General features: G+C 40.3%; 1 protein-coding gene across 2 annotated transcripts in view; it reads left to right on the top strand.

The window, feature by feature from the left end:
- Positions 1-20,006, top strand: part of ETS1 (ETS proto-oncogene 1, transcription factor) — a 189,897-nt gene that overhangs the window by 95,931 nt on the left and 73,960 nt on the right. Inside the window, exon 1 of one of the 2 annotated variants that reach the window (XM_072611553.1) lies at positions 11,931-12,455. The exons of the other annotated variant lie outside the window; for it this stretch is intronic. Within the exon in view, the coding sequence (XP_072467654.1) occupies positions 12,374-12,455 (82 nt within the window). The 5' untranslated portion in view covers positions 11,931-12,373. Of the gene's footprint in view, positions 1-11,930; positions 12,456-20,006 lie in introns of those variants that run through there. 2 annotated transcript variants of the gene reach the window in all.

Raw genomic sequence — 20,006 nt, 5'->3', positions numbered from 1 at the left:
GTGTTCCTCATCACAGCTCAGGGGCAATGCTGAGTCCTGGGTCTATTACCCCATTTGTTTCTATGGTATAATATCAGCCAACTTTTCAGCCACAGTGCCTTGGTTGTCCATTAGTAGTCAAGAACTCAGTCACCAAAAGCATGATTAATATGTCCATCATAACCGAGCTGGCAGAGAGAAATTATACTTCCTTAGTAAATCATTTAAAAAAATGGCAACTCCTCATTTACTTTTCTTTTTCAATTAATAAGTATTTATTTTCTTACCTACCCCCGTCATCTCTACCACAGATGAAAAAGAGAAAAACAAGATCTTTGTAGTAAAGACAGTCAAGAAAAACAATTTTCCGTGTATATCTTAAACACAATTGTACATCTCATGCTATATCTTGAGTTCATCACTTCATTGACAGGAGATGGGTAGCATGCTTCATCACGGGCTCTCTGGAATCACAGTTGGTCATTGTTTTCGTCAGAATTCTTAAATCTTTCAAAGTTGTTTGTTTTTACAAAGTTGTTCTTATTGTATAAAGTGTTCTCCTGGTTCTACTTACTTTACTCTATTGGCCCATACAAATTTTCCCAGGTTTCTTTGAAATTATTCTTTCCATAAATTCTTATGATGGCATAATATTGCATTATATTTGTATTTCATAATTTGTTTGGCCGTTCCCTCATTGATGGGCATCCTTTTATTTCCTAGGCCCTTGTAACTACCAAAAGAGCTGCTAGAAATACAGTTTTGGTATATATGGGTCCTCTTCCTCTTTCTTTTATCTCTTTGGTGTATAGGCCTAGTCTCTTAGTGTACTGCTTTTTCCCAAATTCTAGGTCCTTATAGTGGAGTGAGATTCTAAGTGGATTCTGTGAGTGTGTCAAAGCTGCCAAATCTTAATTCTCTGTTTTAACTGTAGTCCCCAGAATAGCAACAGCTTTGACCACCGAGTCAAAGAATATGCAGAGTGTATTGACTTCTGGGGCAAAGTTCCTAATTGCTTTCCTAAATGGCAGTATCATTTCACACCTCCACTAACAATGTATTAATGTGCCTCAAACATTTGTCATTTTCCTTTTTGGTTATCTTTGCCAATCTGATGATTGTGATATGGAACTTCAGAATTGCTTTAATTTGCATTTCCCAAATTATCAGTTTATGAGCATTTTTTTTTCCATGTGGCTGCTGGATTTCTTCCTTTGAAAATTACCTTTTCACATCCTTTAACCATTAATCAATTGGATAATTTTCTAAGTCACTGCTAAGTTTCATAGGCTCAATCCAGTCCAATGAGTGGTAGCCTTTCACCATGCCTTCCTCTATTTAGTATTAAAATTATATGATGGGAAGAACATATGGTGTATGCAAAGGGGCTTGCTGCTCTAAGTTTAGGGAGGTGCAAGTTGGTATAAAATGCACTGGGCAAACCAGCATGTGTTTATCACAGGGGTGGGGAATCTGTGGCCTTGAGGGCACATGTGGCCCTTTAGGTCCTCAAGTGTGACCCTTTGACTGAATCCAAATTTCACAGAGCAAAACCCCTTAATAAAAGGATTTGTTCTGTAAAACTTGGTCTCAGTCAAAAGGCTGTACTCAAGGACCTAAAGGGCCGCACGTGACCTCAAGGTCTCAGATTCCCTACTCCTGGTTTATCACAATCTGTTCCTTACTCACACAAAGAGAGTATTAGCCTTGTTGTGTATACTTCCCCTTTCTTTTCCACGTATGACATGTGGGACAAGTATACTGAACTCTCTAGATGAGGTATTTTATTTTATGCCAATGAGATCAGAGGATCATAAATTCAGAGCTGGATGTAATTTCAGGAGTTGTTTAGTTTAACCCCATCATTTTATAGATAAGGAAACTGAGACCTAGAGATATTTTAAGTGGCTTGCCCAAGGTAACATAAATAATGAGTAATAGAGCTAAGATGTGAACCCAAGTCCTCTACCTTCCAATCTACTGGTGGTTCCATGACACCATGATTCCTCTCCCATGTAGGACACTCAGATGATGGGCATAACAAGTTCATTAAAAATACATGAAAAACAACTTAATTGTGCTATAGTGTCATGAATAGTTATACAGAGAACATAGTGACTTTGGTAGATTTGGGATCATATTAGTGTCTATATTTCTTCCACTGGGGTAGATTACGAGTCTTCCATGCCTTCTCATTTCAGACAATTGTTGATGCTCTTTCTGATATCCTACCATGATGATAGACTTGGAAGTTTTCCTCTGGGTCTTTTATTTTATTATTATCTTGAGGGTAACTATATAGCTCTTGAGTTGTCCATCTGTTTTTTTCTTATTTTTGGTTTGATTCTGACTTCACATATATTTTTCACAGAGATATGAAATATATAATTAAGATGATTTACATCAGGCAGTTATGTAGCATAATGAATAGAGTTGTTGTTGCATTTGTCCTTCATTCTCAAAGAGGACCATGAAATCAAGACGACGACACGACTTGCAGTTGACTTTGATTTGAGTGAGGGAGGGCTGTGCAAGGTCACCAACCTCACCTTCTTCTCCTGAGCCATCTGGGTCCAGGGTCCTGATATTCACCAGGAGGACTGGAGATGGCCCAGGATGCAATGGGAGACCTTGGCCCTTTCAGGCTAAGGTCTTATAGCATTCTCACTTTGAGTGAGATACACCCATTCAGTGAATAGGCTTCTTTAAGTAGTTACTCAAGGGAGGACCCATTTAATAAAAAAAAAAATCAAACTGAGAGAAGACCCTCAGGGATCCTGGGTGAAAGAGAAACAAATGAATAAGTACTGTACCTAGAGACAGGAAGACAGCTTAAAATCCAGCCTCTGATACTTATTAGCTATGTCAGGCTGGGCTAGCCACTCAACCTTTGCCTGCCTCAGTTTCCTTATCTGATAGCACCTACCTCCTAGCATTGTGAGATAATGTTTGTATTATCTTAACCTTAAACCTTAAAGTGATATAGAAATACTAGTTATTATTATTTTTAGCTTTCCCCCCCCAAAAAAATTCTATGGGACTAGAAAAAAAGGAAAAGTAGTCAGAGATTAAAAAAACAACAACCTCTTAGGGCAGAAGATAAGAAAAACTCAGACTCTTAATCTGCCTGTATGCATATGCATGTACATACACACACTCGTGCAACTGGATTGCCAACAACTCAGACATTAGATAAACTAAATCCTCTTCTTTTCACCTGCTTATTTATTCTAGGCATATAGGCAGGGTTGTAGTCTCCAAAAAAATCAAATAACATTAATCTAAGTATTAGGAGGTGAGGGGAAGAGCCTGAGAAATACTCTCCAGTATTTCATATTAAGTCATATGATCATAGCTTTAGAATGAGATGGGATGCTATTGCTTGTCTAATCCAATCCTCTCATGTTAGAAGAGGAAACCAAGGTTTGCCTAAAGTCACATAGTTAATAAGTTGTAAAGACAGAATTTGGGCCCATGTGCTCCGGCTACAAATTTAACACTCTTTTCACTGTAATACTAGCCTGACAGATTTCTACTCTGATTTTACCTCAAGATCCCTGTGTTCAAAATAAACATGGGACCAGTCTCTTCCTGCCATAATTTTAATCTACATCTGTTGCTATTACTTGGTGTGCTGCTTTTCCTGAAATTCTAGGCCCTTTACTATGGAGTGAGAATCTAAATGGATTCTGTGAGTGGATCGAAGCTGCCAAGTCTTAATTCTCTGTTTTAGCTGTAGTTCCCAGAATAGCAAGTTCAGCTTGGGTCAGGCCCCTGCTTACCCTTTCATTGTACTCTGGGGTGTCCTGCTCTATTTCTTCTTCCTATACCAGCATTCCATTTCCTGTTGGGGTCTTTCCTCTTTAGTGCTATCTGTTTCCTCTATTTGATGCAGTCATCAAGAACAGGGGATCAGCAGGAACAAGCTGATATAGTACCTCATAGGATCTTAGATCATCAGAGGTCAGAGGTCTTCTAGTCCATACTTTTCATTTTACAGATAAGGAAACTGAGGTCTACAAATGCTATGTGACTTGCCCCAGGTCATAGGAAGTAAATAGGCGAACAAGAATTAGAAGCCCCATCCTTCTGAATTCAGCGCTCTTTCCTTTGAGCTACATTGGCTTTATTTATGCATCCATCTTTCATCTCTGGTGGTAGATTTGTGTTCTCATGACAATTGACTTAGTTTTTCAAATACAAATTGAGAATGACAGAGAAGATTCCATAACTTTCTTAATTAAAAACACAAAGCACAAATTCAGGGAACATCTGGTTAAAGTTTGATGCTGTCTTTGTACCTCAAGAGAAAAGCAAGCTGAGATCAGATGGGGTCCTTAGCCATCTAATGGGAGCAAACCACCTGCAGCATGAAGTTTGGGCCAAGCCCGTTGTCCTCTCAGGAGATCGGAGCTCTTTAAACTTAGCCTATGACTCCCAGGGTAGAGTTCTTTGTTTCTGATGTTTGATACAATATTATCAGTCTTCCTATCATATATGCTAGTAGTATGCATGTTCCTCTTCCCCAAAACCCTAATTCAGTTCAATTCAACCTACATTTATTAAGTGGAGCCTCATGTCAGACATAGTCTACTTAGATTAGAGGCTGGTTTCAATGGTCCCAGGGGGCAATAGAGCATATTTGCAGTGGCCTATTGAGTAACCTGTACTCTTTGCACTTTTCATGGATGAGAGGGAGGGAATCGCTTTTCACCAGAGGAAAATCTGTTCAGTGCCCTAGCTACATGGAGACATGCTTAGTCTGCTTTATGGAGGTAATCTGATACTAGGTTGGAAGGAAACCTGTGGGTCTCTGTCAATCAGGGTTATAGTCCTTGTTTAGTATATGCTCTTGTCTTTTGGTCAGGACATTCTTATTCACTGCAAGAGTGAAACGTTGTGTCTGAGCTAGAGGATTTTCAAACGCTGCTTGGACTAGGGATTAGGCAGATCCATCCCACATTGTTGGGACTGCAGATGTAGTTGAATGGTTCATAATTATAGTCAAAAGAATCTGCAGACAGCAACAGAGGCAGTCCAGACCTTCTTTCTCAAGTGCATGCTCCGCTCCTTCCTTCCCTCTACAAATGACAGTGTGGGTGTCATGAATTATGCTCACCAAGAGACAGCGTGTACAGTGCAGAGTATTGTTAGCTTTCTATAAACTGAGAGTCTGATCATCTTTCTCTTTCTATGTAAATCATATCCTGCTCCTTGTTTCAACCCTGCCCAGTAACAGACTCAGCTGAAAGACTAGTTTCTGTTGCACCAATGCTTTCTTCAAAGCCAGAGTGGAATAATGTTAATAATAGTTAGCTTTTTAAGATTTGCAAAGTACTCTCTTTCTCTCTCTTTCTCTCGATATACATATATATATATACACACATATATACATATGCATATACTATATATGTACATATATATTTATATATAATATATATAGAGTTTGCAAAGTGCTCTCTCTATATATTATATCTCTATATATCCATATAGATATATAAAACTATATAAGGAGAAAGATATATATACTATATATGTTATATATGTATAGAGAGATACATATATCTATATTTGCCTATATATACCTATACATACATATATAAATACACACACACACACCCCTTCCTTACAAGAATTTTGTGAGATAAGTTCTGTTGTTATCCCCATTTTATAGAGGAAACTGACAAGATTCCATTATTATCCCCATTTTATGCAGGAGGAACCTGAGGCTCAGAAGTTAAGTGACTTGCCCAGGGATGTACAATCTGCAGGTGATTGAGGCAGGATGTATACTTACCACAAGTCTGACAATCTTTTTACTATACAACCTAGAGACCTGAGAGCAGGCTTCTTGCCCTAGGCCTTCTTCTAACTAACTGTGTGATCACTTCACCTTTATGGTCCTCAGTTTCCTCATGTATAAAATTAAGGGTTTGGAATAGATGATCACTTTGAATAGATAGGCATGTTGGTTTATGAAGTAGATAGAGAGCTGGACTTAGAGCTAGGAAATCTGAGTTAAAATCCAACCTCAGACGTGAGTTGTGTGATCCCAGGCAAGTCACTTAACCTCTGTTTGCCTCAGTTTCCTCAGCTATAAAATGGGGATAATAGCAGTACCAACCTCCCAAGGTTGTTGTGAGGATCAAATGAGATAATATTTGTAAAAAGCATTTAGCATAGTATAGGGCACATAGTAGGTGTTATATGAGTGATACTCATTACTCTTCGAGGTTCCTTCTTGAATTAAGAAGGTACAATCCAAGGGCACAGATCCAAAGGGGCAAAAATCTCAATCAACTAGAATAGACTAGAATCGTCCTATAAAACTCAAACAACTGCTTCTCTTTAAAAAAAAATGCTGAGTTTTTAAGAAACACCTCGATAACTCTCTAATTCCGGGATAGGAGTCCTGAAATTCCTCATGAGGCTGTCTGTCGTTGGGATGCTTCCAGAAAACCGAGACTGAGCTGTAAGCCATATGGAACTCACAGAGGAAAGGCACAGATTGTATTCTAGATAAAGACCCTCATTTCCTGCACAGAGAGGGTCAAGGGACAGTTTAGGTGAAGGGACAGATCTAGCTGATTTCTGGGATGATGGCCACAAAGGTAGGTGTGAGTGAGCCCTTGTGGATTTGACCAGTGCTGCACTTTGTTTTTTATTGGGAATAGTTTGGAAGAAGAAATGACCTCTGGTGTTGCTTCTCCACAAAAATAAAATCAGCCCCTAGACTTGTTGTTATGCTATCTTCCAAATAAAGAAGGTAGGGAGAGGCAAGGGTTATCATCTCCAAAGCAGAGATGAGGTTATGACATCAGAAGGTAAAATGATGCTTCCTGACTCACACATTTGTCTTAACCCGTAGACTGTGTGTGTATGTGTGTGTGTGTGTGTGTGTATGTGTGTTGGCAGCCCAGTTTAAGATTTATTTTAATTCTCTTTCGTTTCTTAGAATCTCTATTTTCTTGTTGCCTGACAGTTGTAGATATTTAAACCCCATGTATTTTTTCTTCCATAATGTGCTTGGGTAATTGACCGAACCTGTCACATGGAAATAACTCACTTTAAACTCAAAGCTCTGTATCCTTTTTCTGTGCATGACAGGGACTGTGTGTCTTCTCAGAGAAAGACAACCACAAATGTAGCAACTCAGCTTGGACAGGTTGTTAATAAGACTTTTTTTTTTCTTATCTTGTGCTTATACCAGTAAATTGACATGTGAGTCATAATAAGCTCAATTTGGATAAACCGTTAGTGGTCTAAATGTTTTTTTGCACCTACCTACAATAATGTGCTAAATTTTAAGCTAAAACATAGAGATTCTTCAGTTTGGTAAATCAAGCCTTGGGCAGCATCAAAGAATTTATTAAAGATTTTTTTTTTCTCCAAAGGAAGAATTCATCTTAAATTATCTTTTGAAATAAGTTTTTACATTTAATCTTCTAATCCAACTATTTAGGAGGGTGAATGAGGGAACTAAAGAAAATATATCTCATTTATAGTCTTTGTGTGTTTAATGTTTTTACAGATGCATTTTTTAATGGCAGTTGTTTGCTAGACACCATTAGCATCTCTTCTCTGGCATCCTTTTCCTGACCTGGTCAGACATGATGTTATGACTCTAGAGAGTTTCTGTACTTGGCTAGATTTCACTGCTTCTGCATGCATTTGGCTCTCATGCTCATCAGTTTTAAAGAATGTTAAAAAATAAAGTCTTACTTCCCCTGTTGTTATTTTTTCCCTGAGTATCTTCTAGAATATAAATTCTATTTTAAACCTAATTCATCCTTGGGACATCCACTTGTGTTGGATAGAAAGTGAGATATAATTATCTCTCTTTTTCAGGGAAGGAAACTGAAGGACGAGTAATGATCACATCCTAAAGTGGGACCTGAGTGAGCATGACAGAATAGGATAATAGTCCCCATAAAATAGGGGCAGCTAGGCAGCTGGGCCTGGAGTCAGGAACACTCACTTTCCTGAGTTCAAATCTGGCTTTAGACACTTAGCTGTGTAACCCTGGTCAAGTCATTTAACCCTGTTTGCCTCAGTTTCCTCAACTTTAAAATGAGCTGGAGGAGGAAATGGCAAACCACTCCAGTATCTTTGCCAATGGGATGATGAAGAGTCAGAAGACTGAAACAACTGAACAATTCCATTAACTTTTGAAGTACAGAGACCTCTTTTTAACATTAAGAATTTTCACAAACCTTCACATATTTGTAACTGCATTAACACTCAAAATTTTATTGACATTAAAGGTAGATTAAAACAGTTCTTGGTGTGCTTATGGATACATATCTCCCTTACCATAACCCCACAAGGCCCACAGGTTGGGAACCAATAAATTGGACATAACTGATCTGTTTCAACTATCAGGAAAGAGCCCAGAAAAAAATAATAGCTAGTATTTATATTATGCTTTGAGGTTTATAAAGCATTTTCCATGTTTTCTCATCTGATCCTCACAACTCTGTGAAGTACATGCTAACATTATCCTAGTTTTACAGATGTGCTCAGGGTTACAGAGTCAGTAAGTTATCTGAGGTAGAATGCAAACTTAGGTCTTCCTTGCTCCAAGTCAAGCATTCTATCCACTAGGCCACCTAGCTGCTTATGCTGGTTAAGCTATGGTGAATCAAACCTTTAGATTCTTTGCATGACATCCTAATCTTGTATACTTGGGTAGATTCAACATTGATAGGCCCTAGTAGAGGTGGGGACAGAACCAAGGAATCTAATGTTAAGGAAGGTATTCTTTGCTAAGGTATAGGTTGGCTTAGATGGACCCTGAGGTACCTTCCAGTTCTTATATTCCGTGACTTTCTCTGGCACCCATTTTGTCAAATTATACAGAAAGTTAACTTGCTTTATCAACTTACCAAAAACATAAATCAATGAAAATTCTTGGGAGAATTCAGAAAAGTTCAGTTAGATTTAAACAAAGAGAAAATTGTGGCAACATATATAATAAAACTACAAGTGTGTTTTATTAGTGAAGTATGTTATAGTAATGTACCATTGGGATAGGTATCTCTTGGTTAAATGATAAAACTAAAATACTTCTGTCTCAATTAATGACACATATAGCTTCTGAAAGGAGAGGACATTTATTTTTAATTTGAGTCTTCACTGAGTACCACCTAGAATACCTTATCAAAAGATGGGTTGTAATTCATATTGGTCCCCTTAAGTGTTACGTCTTTGCTTGGATAGTCACAAATGTAAAATTCTTTGTTTTAGGACTGGGTGACAGAAAAAGTAGTCCCTGAACCTTACTAGTTACCTACTATTGAGCAATGAGTGGAAGCCTTATATAATGTAAGTGTTAAACTTGTAGTAAGAAAGACTGCGGTTTAAATCTGACAGTTATTAGTTAGCTGTATGATCAAATGTATAGTCATTTAACCTCTCAGCCTCAGTTTCTACATATATAAAAAGGAGATAATAATACCTGTAATATCTACATCACAAGACTGTTATGAGGCTCAAATAAAGTAATGCATGTAAAGCACTTTGCAAATTTTAGCATTCTATAGAAAGGTCAACTCATTAATACAGATCTTGCCCTCTGGAAGAGAGGTGTTCAGAATTTAAGTAGGGTAGGGTTTTATGGAATTTTTTTTTAACAGGATTTTTTTTGGTTGCTGTTACTTTTAACCTTAAATTTCTCAAAAAATTTCTGGCCAGGGAAACTCTCTTAGGAATCTAAATGTTTATTGGAGAATTAGAAAAAAAGATAGACTTCAGGGAATTTTGTTTGACAATAAGTAGGGAAGTAGGAATTCACATGTGGATGTAAATATCCCAGCATTTATTCTGATTACTGTTACTATTCTTATCAACAGATGAACAGAAAAATCCCCCCTAAGAATTGTGTTGTGTTCCTCAACTTTTGTATTCAGTTAGTAAGTCAATGCTGTTTCAGAGCTATTTTCCATAGAGCACATTCCACTCTGTTCATGTCCGATTCATTCATCAGCTGTTTTCCCCATATTTTCCCAGAATGAGAAAGTGTCTGTTCTTGTCATCTGGGGACCAGCATTGTTTTTTCATACCTTTTGGAAACGCAGATGAATCGCAATTGATTTTGTCCTTCAAAAACCAGGATTTCCACATGCAAATATCTCTCTCTGGTCATTGAACGGGGTGTAATCCGGCAGTGAGAAGAGGGGTCAGCCAGAGATTTGTATTCTATTCCTGACTCCACTGCTGATTTGTTGTGGGAAACCTGCACATTACCGATGCTTTGAGGAGACCAGACTGGTTTCAGATCAAGGTAAAGGAGGTACGTTTCTTATAGACAGAGGAAAGGTTAGAGTTGTTGTCAAATGGTTGAAGTTCACATAATATGCATAGAAATCAGGAAATGGTTTTTTAAAATAGTTCTCTCTAAGGTTGTTCAGGGCAACTTAAAAACAATTTGTACTTAAACAAAGATTGGTCTTTCTATTGATACATTTGTATAAGGCCTAACAACCCCTTGCTCAAGTGGAATGAATGCTTTGGGATGTTGTGCTTGGAGTTAGCTGAAAGCTCAGTTCACATACCTGCTCTGACAGTTATGTGACTTTGGGAAAGTCATTTATCATCTCTGAGTCTCACTTTTGTCCTCTATAAAATGGAGATATTACTATTTAAAGCACTAGATACGTAATTTATTAGTATAAACCATGTAGAATTATAACTTCAAAAGTGTCCAATCATGAACTTCAATGAGATACTATCTTACCAAGCGCCTGCAGTTTCCTAAATGAAAGATGATGCATATTTTGATTCCTAAAAGTCTGTGAGTGATTTACTCCGGAAATGCAAAAATCTCGGAGCTTTGGAGTCTTAACATAGGATGCCTGCCTTGGGGAGACAGAAGGACCTAATGCAAAGGAGATGGGCTTGTGAAGAGAAGGATGAGATTGAGGGAAATGATCTAACATTTAGAAACCAGAATAATTTTAGAAAAAAAAAAACCCCCTATGTTGGACAATTGGAGGTAAAGTATTCTAATGGAGAAAAAAGGGCTGGATTTCCAGTTTGGATCCTATTTCTTCCATACATGGAGGGGAGGGTGGGGGGGTGCTGGTGGTACTTCTTGTGTGTATTTGACACTAGAACTAAAAATCTCTGAGTTGCTTCTGGATTTGCCTTTACTAGAAAAGCTGAAATCCAGGGCTGTGCTGGGTAAAGGGTGCATTGCACATGCTAAAGCAAGCCACCTGTGAATTTTCCCCAAAAATCCTTCCTACGCTTTAAAAGAATGAACTCACCTTCCAAATCATAACCCTAAATCCTGACTCACGAGAAGGCTGGAGTTCATATCTGTAAAGTTCTCGAAGGACATTGGCTCCAGGCAGCGTTGCCTGAATGCACTGTCCTTCAACCACATGCCTCACGTCCTGTGTCTCAGTCTTTATGAATGACTGATTGATCAACACACATTGTTAAAGTATGCGCAGCGTTGGGGGCAATCCCTGACGTGCGTCTGCTGCGGGTGACAAAGCCCTAAGGAATGCATGCGGGGAATGAAGTGTACTTTCCTGAAATGAGGTGAAATCTTCTCCCCACCCAGATGTTCTCCACCAATAGCTCATCCCCGCCTTTTCAATAGGGATTGTATTGATCCGGGGCTTTCTCGCTCCCGAAGGGAGCTTCCCACGCGTCGGCTTTAGGAGCGCAGGTCCTTTAGTACCGCCAAGAAGCCGGGAACCGGGAACCCGAGCCGCGGCTGCCTGGCGAGAGGCAGAGCTCGCGGGCCGGCCCAGCCCAGCCCAGCCCAAGCGGAGTCTCCCCCGGGCTGGCCTTGATCGGCAACCTTTCCTTTCGCTTTTGGCCGCCCTGGGGGGATTGGTTGGCCGGCCATGTGGGCCCAGCCCCCTGTGCTGCTCCGCCCCTCGGCCCCTCCCTCCTCCCTCCCTCGCAGCCTGGGAGATCTCTCCTGGCTGGCCCCGAGCTTCGGGACGGATTGAACGGCCGCTACAACCAGAGCACTACCCGAGGAGGAACGCCCTAAAGAGGAGGGGAGGGAGAAGAGAGGGAGAGAGACAGAGAGAGAGAGGGAGAGACCGAGAGGAGAGGAGAGCCAGTTAGCCAGCCAGCCGGGCGGCCGGAGGCGGAGAGGAGAGGAAGAGAGGGAACGCGAGAGAGGGACTGGGAGCGAAAGCCAGCCAGGGACGGAGAGAGGGGCGCGCTCACTTCTCCGCCTAGTGCCAACTTTCCCTGGAGAGAGTGTGCAGGGGCGCGGACCTTCCTCTGGGGAGAAAGCCAGCCCAGCTTGAGATTGGAGAGAAACGGGTTCTCTCCCTTTCCCTCCCCCTTAATTCTGACCCCCTCCCCCAATAAAGAGGGGGGGAAATCATCCTCTTTACAACCCAATCTGTCCCCACTCCCTGCCACCATGAAGGCGGCCGTTGATCTCAAGCCGACTCTCACCATCATCAAGACAGAGAAAGTGGACCTGGAGCTTCTCCCTTCCCCTGGTGAGTGGTGACTGGTGACTGGTGACTGGTGACTGGTGACTGGCCAGGCCCCCATATGCTGCCGGTCTCAGCCAGGGGAGGTGGGGAGGCCTCGTCCTCTGTCCATTCTTTTTTATCTTTTACCCCACCAATCCTACCCCCTTCCAATCCCGCTCTCCCTCCCACTCCCATGTGTTCCTGCAAAAGCTTGGGATGCTGATCTAATGGACAGGGAGGAGAAGAAAGATGGTTGGTGGGCCTGGGACCCGGTACTTCTCCCTAGGGACATTTATTTTCACAGCTGTGTTTGTATGTGTGTGTGTGTGTGTGGGGGGGTGCATCTTATATGATTCCCTCCCCGCCCCCCCCCCTCCCTATTTAGTGCTCCGGAAGTGTGTTCCTGTCCCTTAAACTTTTGTGAGAAATGGAATCTGTAGTAGGGGGTTAGCCCTTCTCTGACATTGCCTGTTGGAGGATACTGGGGGTGGTGGAGAGGCCACCTTTGAAGGCCCTAGGGAATAGGGCAGAAAGACAGTCTGGCCTACTTGAAAGAAAAATTCAGATTTCCCCCTGTCTTCATGATGGCCTCGGTCACATCTCTTTTCTATTTAACTACTCCCCCCCCCTTTTTTCTTTTTTCCTTTTGGAATGAGAGTAAGGACATGGGAGGAACTTTGAAAATATTCTGACCCCTCACTTGAGGTCACTCATTTTTACCAACTCTCCTAGTCCATCACCTAATTTTGTCTCCCTAGAAAGCCTTTCTGGCACCAAAATATTACAGCTACTTGGACTAAAAATGCTTTGGAGAAAGAGAGGGAGAAAATAAAAGAGAATGATTTTGGGTCTTTGACTTGATGTTGTCCAACTTTTTGCTTTGTAAACTATTTGAAATGGAGCGGGGGAGGAAGGGAATTTCATTTTCTCTTGGACATGTAAGTTTTGGCACTCATGAGTTTTAACTAACTGCATCCCATTACCGGACTTCTGAAAAACACAGTTTGAGAAAGGAAAATGCTGTCTTTGAAGAACCAGAGGGTTTGACTATCACTTGCTGGGGTTAGTGGTTTGGGAGTGGGAAGAGAAAAAAAATGGGCAGAGGGTGCTTTTTGGGGAAAAAAAATATGACAGTAACATGCTGTTGAGGTTTTAGATTGTCAGTAATAAACTGAGCTACTTACCTGCCTATGTGGGTTACATTTCTTTTGTCATAAGGAAAGTGTTGCCATTTCTCTAGATTTAAGCTTGTAACCCCAAACCAAGTTGATTTGACTGTGATGTTTTTGTTATGTAGAGATTCCCCCAGAAAGAAAAATAAAATGACCAGTATTCCATGTCAGCAGGCATCCTGACTGTAGCAGTACTGAAATTAAAACGGAAGGCACACTGATGCAGGCACAATTGGAAAGTGAAGTCTCTTTGATAACTGTACTTTTTTTATTTGGTTATCAAGTTTTGAGGGAGCTAGAGTAGGTTCTACTCATGCTAACTAATATAAATGACAGAGACTACAAGGTAAAATGACAAATGACAGCTCTAGTAGAAACCCTCCTAATCATTTGTGTGTTGGGGCGGGGGAAGAGGGAGAGAGAGAAAAGAGAGAGAGAAATAGAGATACAGAGATGGAGTGGAGGGGACAGAATGAGAGATAGAAACAGAGCAAGAGTTGGAAGACAATATTGATAAATAAGGGGAACATATCTGTAATGTATTATAGATGCCAGGAATGGAAATGGTACAGCAAATGCCACACTTAGGGGAAAGACCCGAAAAAATAATTTTCAGTGTTTTAATTACAAGTATTAAACATACTTATAATGTGGTACAGTAGATAGAATTGGGGGATAGGGAGCTCTTATTCCTTCCACTGCCATTATGAGTAAATCTTGAGCTAACAACAACAAACTCTTTATCCTCAGTCTCCCCACCTATAAAACAGGACCTAGGCAATGCTGCTTGATTTGTGGGGATAAAATAAAAGACATCTTTGAAGAACCACAGGTCAAATTCTATCACATTTTATATAATTGTATAATTATACAATCACATTGTACAATTTATACAATGGCAGTTTCTCTCAAGAAGTTTTCCAAGCTGCATTTATTTATTTCAAACAATATTCAATGCAACAAAATTCTACCCCCCCCAACAATATTGATTTGGACAACTCTTTGGAATTTATCATAATGGGATTTGGTTTCTGCCAATATCTTACTTAAGGATGCAACAAATATTGTACAAAATATAATATTCATTTATATGTAAATGGTGCCTTCCATTTTGGAACCTTAGAATGGCTTCTTTAATGATTGTTGCCCTCATACCACAGAGAAGTAAATAGAAGCATAGAAAAGGTAAGTCACTTACCCAAGGTCACTCAATAAACCAGTAAATGTAGGAGAAAAGCACTGGATTCCTAAGTTCCTGATGCTTAGCTCTAACTAATAATGGTGCTTGTTCACTACAAGTTCCTAGCATTAGATCCACAGCTAAGGGTCTCTCAGTTGAAACTTTTACTCAGATTTGGCCTTCCAAGTACAAATACTGGAAGAAACTTTTGTTGTGTATGCCTGTCTGTTTTGTGTTGTGTGCGTGCGTGCGTGTGTGTGTGTGTGTGTGTATGTGTGTGTGTGTGTTGGTGGTGGGGGTTGGGAGTTGGGGAAGAGGCATTGCATGAGCAAGGATTTGCTTTGCCCATCAGACCATATAGGACTTTGGTTTAAAGTTTAACTTCTCTTCTCACGGTAGTGGCAGGGCTAGACAGGCTTCTTTGTATCCACAGGAGTGGTTTAAATATTTATCAGAACAACTTCTTTGTGTCACTGCTTTTCTTAGGTTCTTACATTGTACCTAGTTTGGGGGCTTTATCTGATTGAATTTTTTCAGTAAGAACTGTCCTAGAATACAGTAATATATGAAGAGAGATGGTATGGTGAACTGGGAAGGGGCTGGGATTGGTCAGAAAGTCTGAGCTCTATTTCTGCCTCCTCTGCTGGAACCTTCCCCAATATCATTAACTGACACATTCTTTATTCACTCTTGTGGTGCCTTAACCTCTCCATCCCTATTGCATCCTCACAGAATTTTTGAGAATTCAAAATATAAATTCCAAGTATAGTTACTAATAGTGGTAGAATTGGATTTACTTGGCAAGTATAAAGAAGACCTTTTATATTTTCCCTTCTGATTGCAACACTCCCAATTGTGACTTTCTTGAGGCTTCATGTGGTCAAAAGGAGATGCCTCCTTTGAGTTTGCTTCTAATTCCTCTTTAGTGTAACTACTGCAGAAAAGGTACTAAGGATAATAATCAGAAATGAATAAATTTCTGATACTTCATCCTACTTTTCTTTCCCCTTCTTCTGTATCCTCACCTCCCCCCCCCCCTGCCCCGACATTTTCTTGGTAAGGTGACTATAGTACTTAAAAAAGAGTTCTAATTTTAGACTTTTGAGTTATTTTACTTATCTTAAAAATGAAAAAAAGAGATATCCTCAGTTGAAAGTCTCTCTCTTTCTCCCTCCCTCCCTCCCTCCTTCCGTCTCTCTCCTCTTTTTCCCTCTCCCCTCTCCTCTTCTCTCTTCCCAGCTATTTCCTAAGCCTATTTAGTCCTTACCTTTCTCTGGAAATTGACAACAGTCTCAGCAAGATGCCTTGCTTTCTGTGGTACTGAATCCTATCCACAGGAATTAGATGGTGATGCTTCACCTGTTTCATCAGAAGCCATTGGTGATGGAGGCACAGTGAAACGGTACTGTTTCTGGAGTCAGCAGAACCCTGGATTGGAGTGCCAGCTCTTACTAGTTATGACCTTGGACAAGTCTTAGTCTGCTAAATGCCAATACCTCCTTCAAAATATGATTATGAGAAAAGGACTTTCCAAACCCTAAAGCTCTCTGTAAATGAGAGTTGTCATTAATAACAACATCCTGTGTGTAAACCTCTATGCTAGGCAATGGGAGAAGTACAAAGCTTAGATAAGACAAAATCTTATCAAGGAGCTTACTTTCCACTAGCAGAAGATAGAAACATAGGTAACTGTAAAGCACAATTTTATGTGACAAGTTCATTAGAATTACAGAGTGCTATGTGAGGTCTGAAGGGCTTCCTGGTTATTGGCAGGTATTCTTCAAGGAAAGCTTGCTGAAGAAGGTAGCATTTGACTTGGGCTTTTAAGGATGGGTAGGAATTCAACAGAGTGGTTCATATTTGTGTTTCCTGAAGTGTGAAAAGCTTGGGGATCTGTTCTCCTAAGATCTCTTTTATTTCAAAAATGTCAAAGTGGATGGGGTGCTGAACCTGAATTCAGGAAGATTTGGGTTCAGATCTGGCCTCTGACGCTGGCTTTGTGTTTTGAACAAGTCATTTAACCTTTCTGTGCCTCAGTTTCCTCAAATGAAAAATGGGGATAATAATGATACCTACCTCCCAGAATTGTTGTGAGGATAAAATGAGATAATATTTGCAACATGCTTTGCAAACCTTAAAGCATCATATAAATGCTATTATTGTTATGATTATTGTTGCTAATATTTTCTAGGTGGTTCCATTAGGGCTGCCTTCTATTCACTCCCCATTTGAAAGGGAAGGAGGCATAGACACGTCATGGTGACCTTTTGGTATCCTACTCTTGGTGACTTATTTCTCTGCCCTGTGGAGCTTTGCTTTTTTAACTCACCTGAGCAAATGCTGTTAATATCTTAAGATGCTCTAATTATTATGGTTTAAAGGATACCTGAGCTAGACCTATCATTCCCAGTAGAATTCATTGCCCAGGCAAGGGAAAGACCAGCTAAACTAGGGTATTTGAGTTTCACAAGGTTGAGAAATGCAACATGTCCAGTTATTATAAGGCATCTCATTTTATTTATTTATTTGGTTGGCAGAACTTGCATTCCTGGCATTTTTGGTTGGTTTGTATTGCTGTTTTTGTCTATGTAAGTTATTTTTTTTCTCTCTTTAAAGAGGCCAGACCACCCCTGCAGGAGCATCATGTCCCACCAGGAAACAAACCAAACCCCTTGGTCAGACAACCAGAGTCCACCCAGACCCCCTCCTTACTGCCTCCCCCAGCAGCTTTCTCTCTACCTCATCAATCTCCTATCCCCCTTGGCCCTCCAAACCATGGGGGCAGTGGAGGTGAGTGAGAACTGCTGCTTTGTTTATGTCAGAAGTTAGAGGGTCAGGGAGTTTCTGTTACTTTACAGGTCCCAGATAAATCCACTTTGGCTGTAGTTATAACAGAATTGCTGAGGGCCCACAATTTCTCCCCTTTCTATACTACTTAGATAAGTTAAAAATTCTTATTATCTGGAATCTGAGTATATTGTACAGCTGGTACTGGCTGCTTAGCTTGAGAGATAGATGAATATTTACCAGTTAGGCAATGGAGCCATCGCCCCTGAAGAGATGGTTCCTGGACCCTCACATTTGGGCATCTCAAAGCCCCTGGGAGTATATTTTCCCTCTTATTTAGGAGAGGCAGGAAGCCCTGGGCATATACTCTAAACAGAAGGGTTACCTTAATCTCAGCGATTCTGAAAATCAGTATGAAGAAGGGAGGGGGTGAGTGGGAGAAGGGTAGCGGGCAAGGAGGTAATGATGCCTGCTTGGTGCTTCAGGGGATTAGGGAATGTGTAGGAATTCCCTTCTATCCTAAATGCTTCCTGTGACAGCATGGCCCCATTTAGCCAGACTTGATTTCCTTGTTATTACTGGAGTGTTGCTGAAGGCTTGGTGAGGTGACCTGTTCCTTGTGCTGTACCAGAGCCGTGGAAACCAGATGTGTTGCATTAGGAAGACACTTAAAAGTCCAAACAGCACTTCCCTGGGATCACAAGGCAGGGAACCAAAACTCATGTTCTCTCAATGACTTCCAGATGCAGTTTGCTGTCTAACAGGTGGGAAGGTGATGCTGTACACTTCCAGGGCTGCGTGTGTATGTCTCCTGAGGCTTGAGAACCTTCACATTCTGAGGTCCTTCACTGGATTCAGACATGCATATTCAGTCAAGACAGACTTGGGATGGCAGGAGAGGTAGATTAGTTTCTCCATCATTTCCCTCATCAGATGATTTTTTTTGATCCTCCCCCTAAAAAATTTGTCCCTTTTAGGATTTGTAGGAGGACGAACATAACTGTATTTGCTGTTTTGCTTTCTTTCTTTCTGGAAATTAGGCTCAAAAATATCTTATCATCTATAAAGGCAAATTCTCAGGGTTAAGACAGCATTTGCTGAAAAGGGGAAGTCCCTCAACACTTATTTTGCTAGCAGTAACTGACATTTATATGTATTGCTTACATTTGTATCATGCTTTAAGCTTTGCAAGATGTTTTTTGTTTGAGTCTTACAATACCCTGCTGATGTAGGCCCTACAGGTATTATTATCCCACATTATACAGATGAGGAAACTGAGAATCAGAGAGGTGAATTACTTGTTCATAGTTGCAGCTAATAATTTTTAGGGTTGTTGTATTTATTTTGTCTCCTTCAATAGAATTTACATTTGAAAAAAGGGAGTTCCTTCCTTTCTCTTCCTTCCTTCCTTCCTTCCTTCCTTCCTTCCTTCCTTCCTTCCTTCCTTCCTTCCTTCCTTCCTTCCTTCCTTCTCTTCCTTCCTTCCTTCCTTCCTTCCTTCCTTCCTTCCTTCCTTCCTTCCTTCCTTCCTTCCTTCCTTCCTTCCTTCCTTCCTTCCTTCCTTCTTCCTTTCTTCCTTTCCTCTATACTTAACACAGTACCTGGAACATAGTAGGCATTTAATACATTTTTATTGATTAATTGAGGTGGGATTCAAATCTAAGCTTTCTTGACTCTATATCTAGCATGCTGTTTCTATATATAATTGTGCATGCACAAGTAGGTCCTAGACATGTCACATAAACGCATACTATGACATGTAAAGACCAATACAACTTGTTCAGCGTTATAGCTAATAATTGTTAGGGTTGTTGTACATAAAACTATAGATCTCTATTATGAACAGCTTGCTTTTCTTCTAAAGTATGTAATAACTTCAATCTATAACTTTCAAAGTGCTTCTACTTATTTGTAGTTCTTTATGGCTTTTCTTCATTTAAAAAGATTCTTCTTCTCCTTCTCCTTCTCCTCCTTCTTCTTCTTCTCTACCCTATCTCTATTTCCCCTCATTTTTCAATCTCAAACCCCCTAGTAGAAATAGAGAAGAAAAACAAAGTCATAAGGGCCAATGCAACAAAAAAGGATCTACTTAACACTTTTCAGTGGGATTTGCTTTACAGTCACATACTGGCATCTTATATTTAAATCCAGAAGGAATCTCAAAACCATCTAGCTCCATCCTCTCATTTTAAAGTTGAGGAAACCAAGGCTTAGGAGAGTTAAATGACTTGCCCCAGGTCACACAGGGAGTATCAGAGACAAGACTTGAACCCAGGACTCTAGCTCTAGCACTCTTTTCCGCTATGCCATGCTACCTCCTTTTCTCAGCTGTTTTCCCCAGCTTGATGAGAGAGCCACTCTTTCTAATCATAGAATGATTTGACTAAGTGCTGGCAAAAAATGCTTCATATTAGCATTTCTATCTTGAATTTTAAA

The sequence above is a fragment of the Notamacropus eugenii genome, chromosome 5 (assembly GCF_028372415.1).
Source record: "Notamacropus eugenii isolate mMacEug1 chromosome 5, mMacEug1.pri_v2, whole genome shotgun sequence".
Classification (NCBI taxonomy): domain Eukaryota; kingdom Metazoa; phylum Chordata; class Mammalia; order Diprotodontia; family Macropodidae; genus Notamacropus; species Notamacropus eugenii.
Note: the sequence above shows the minus strand (reverse complement) of the source record. Positions and strands in the feature narration are given on the sequence as shown.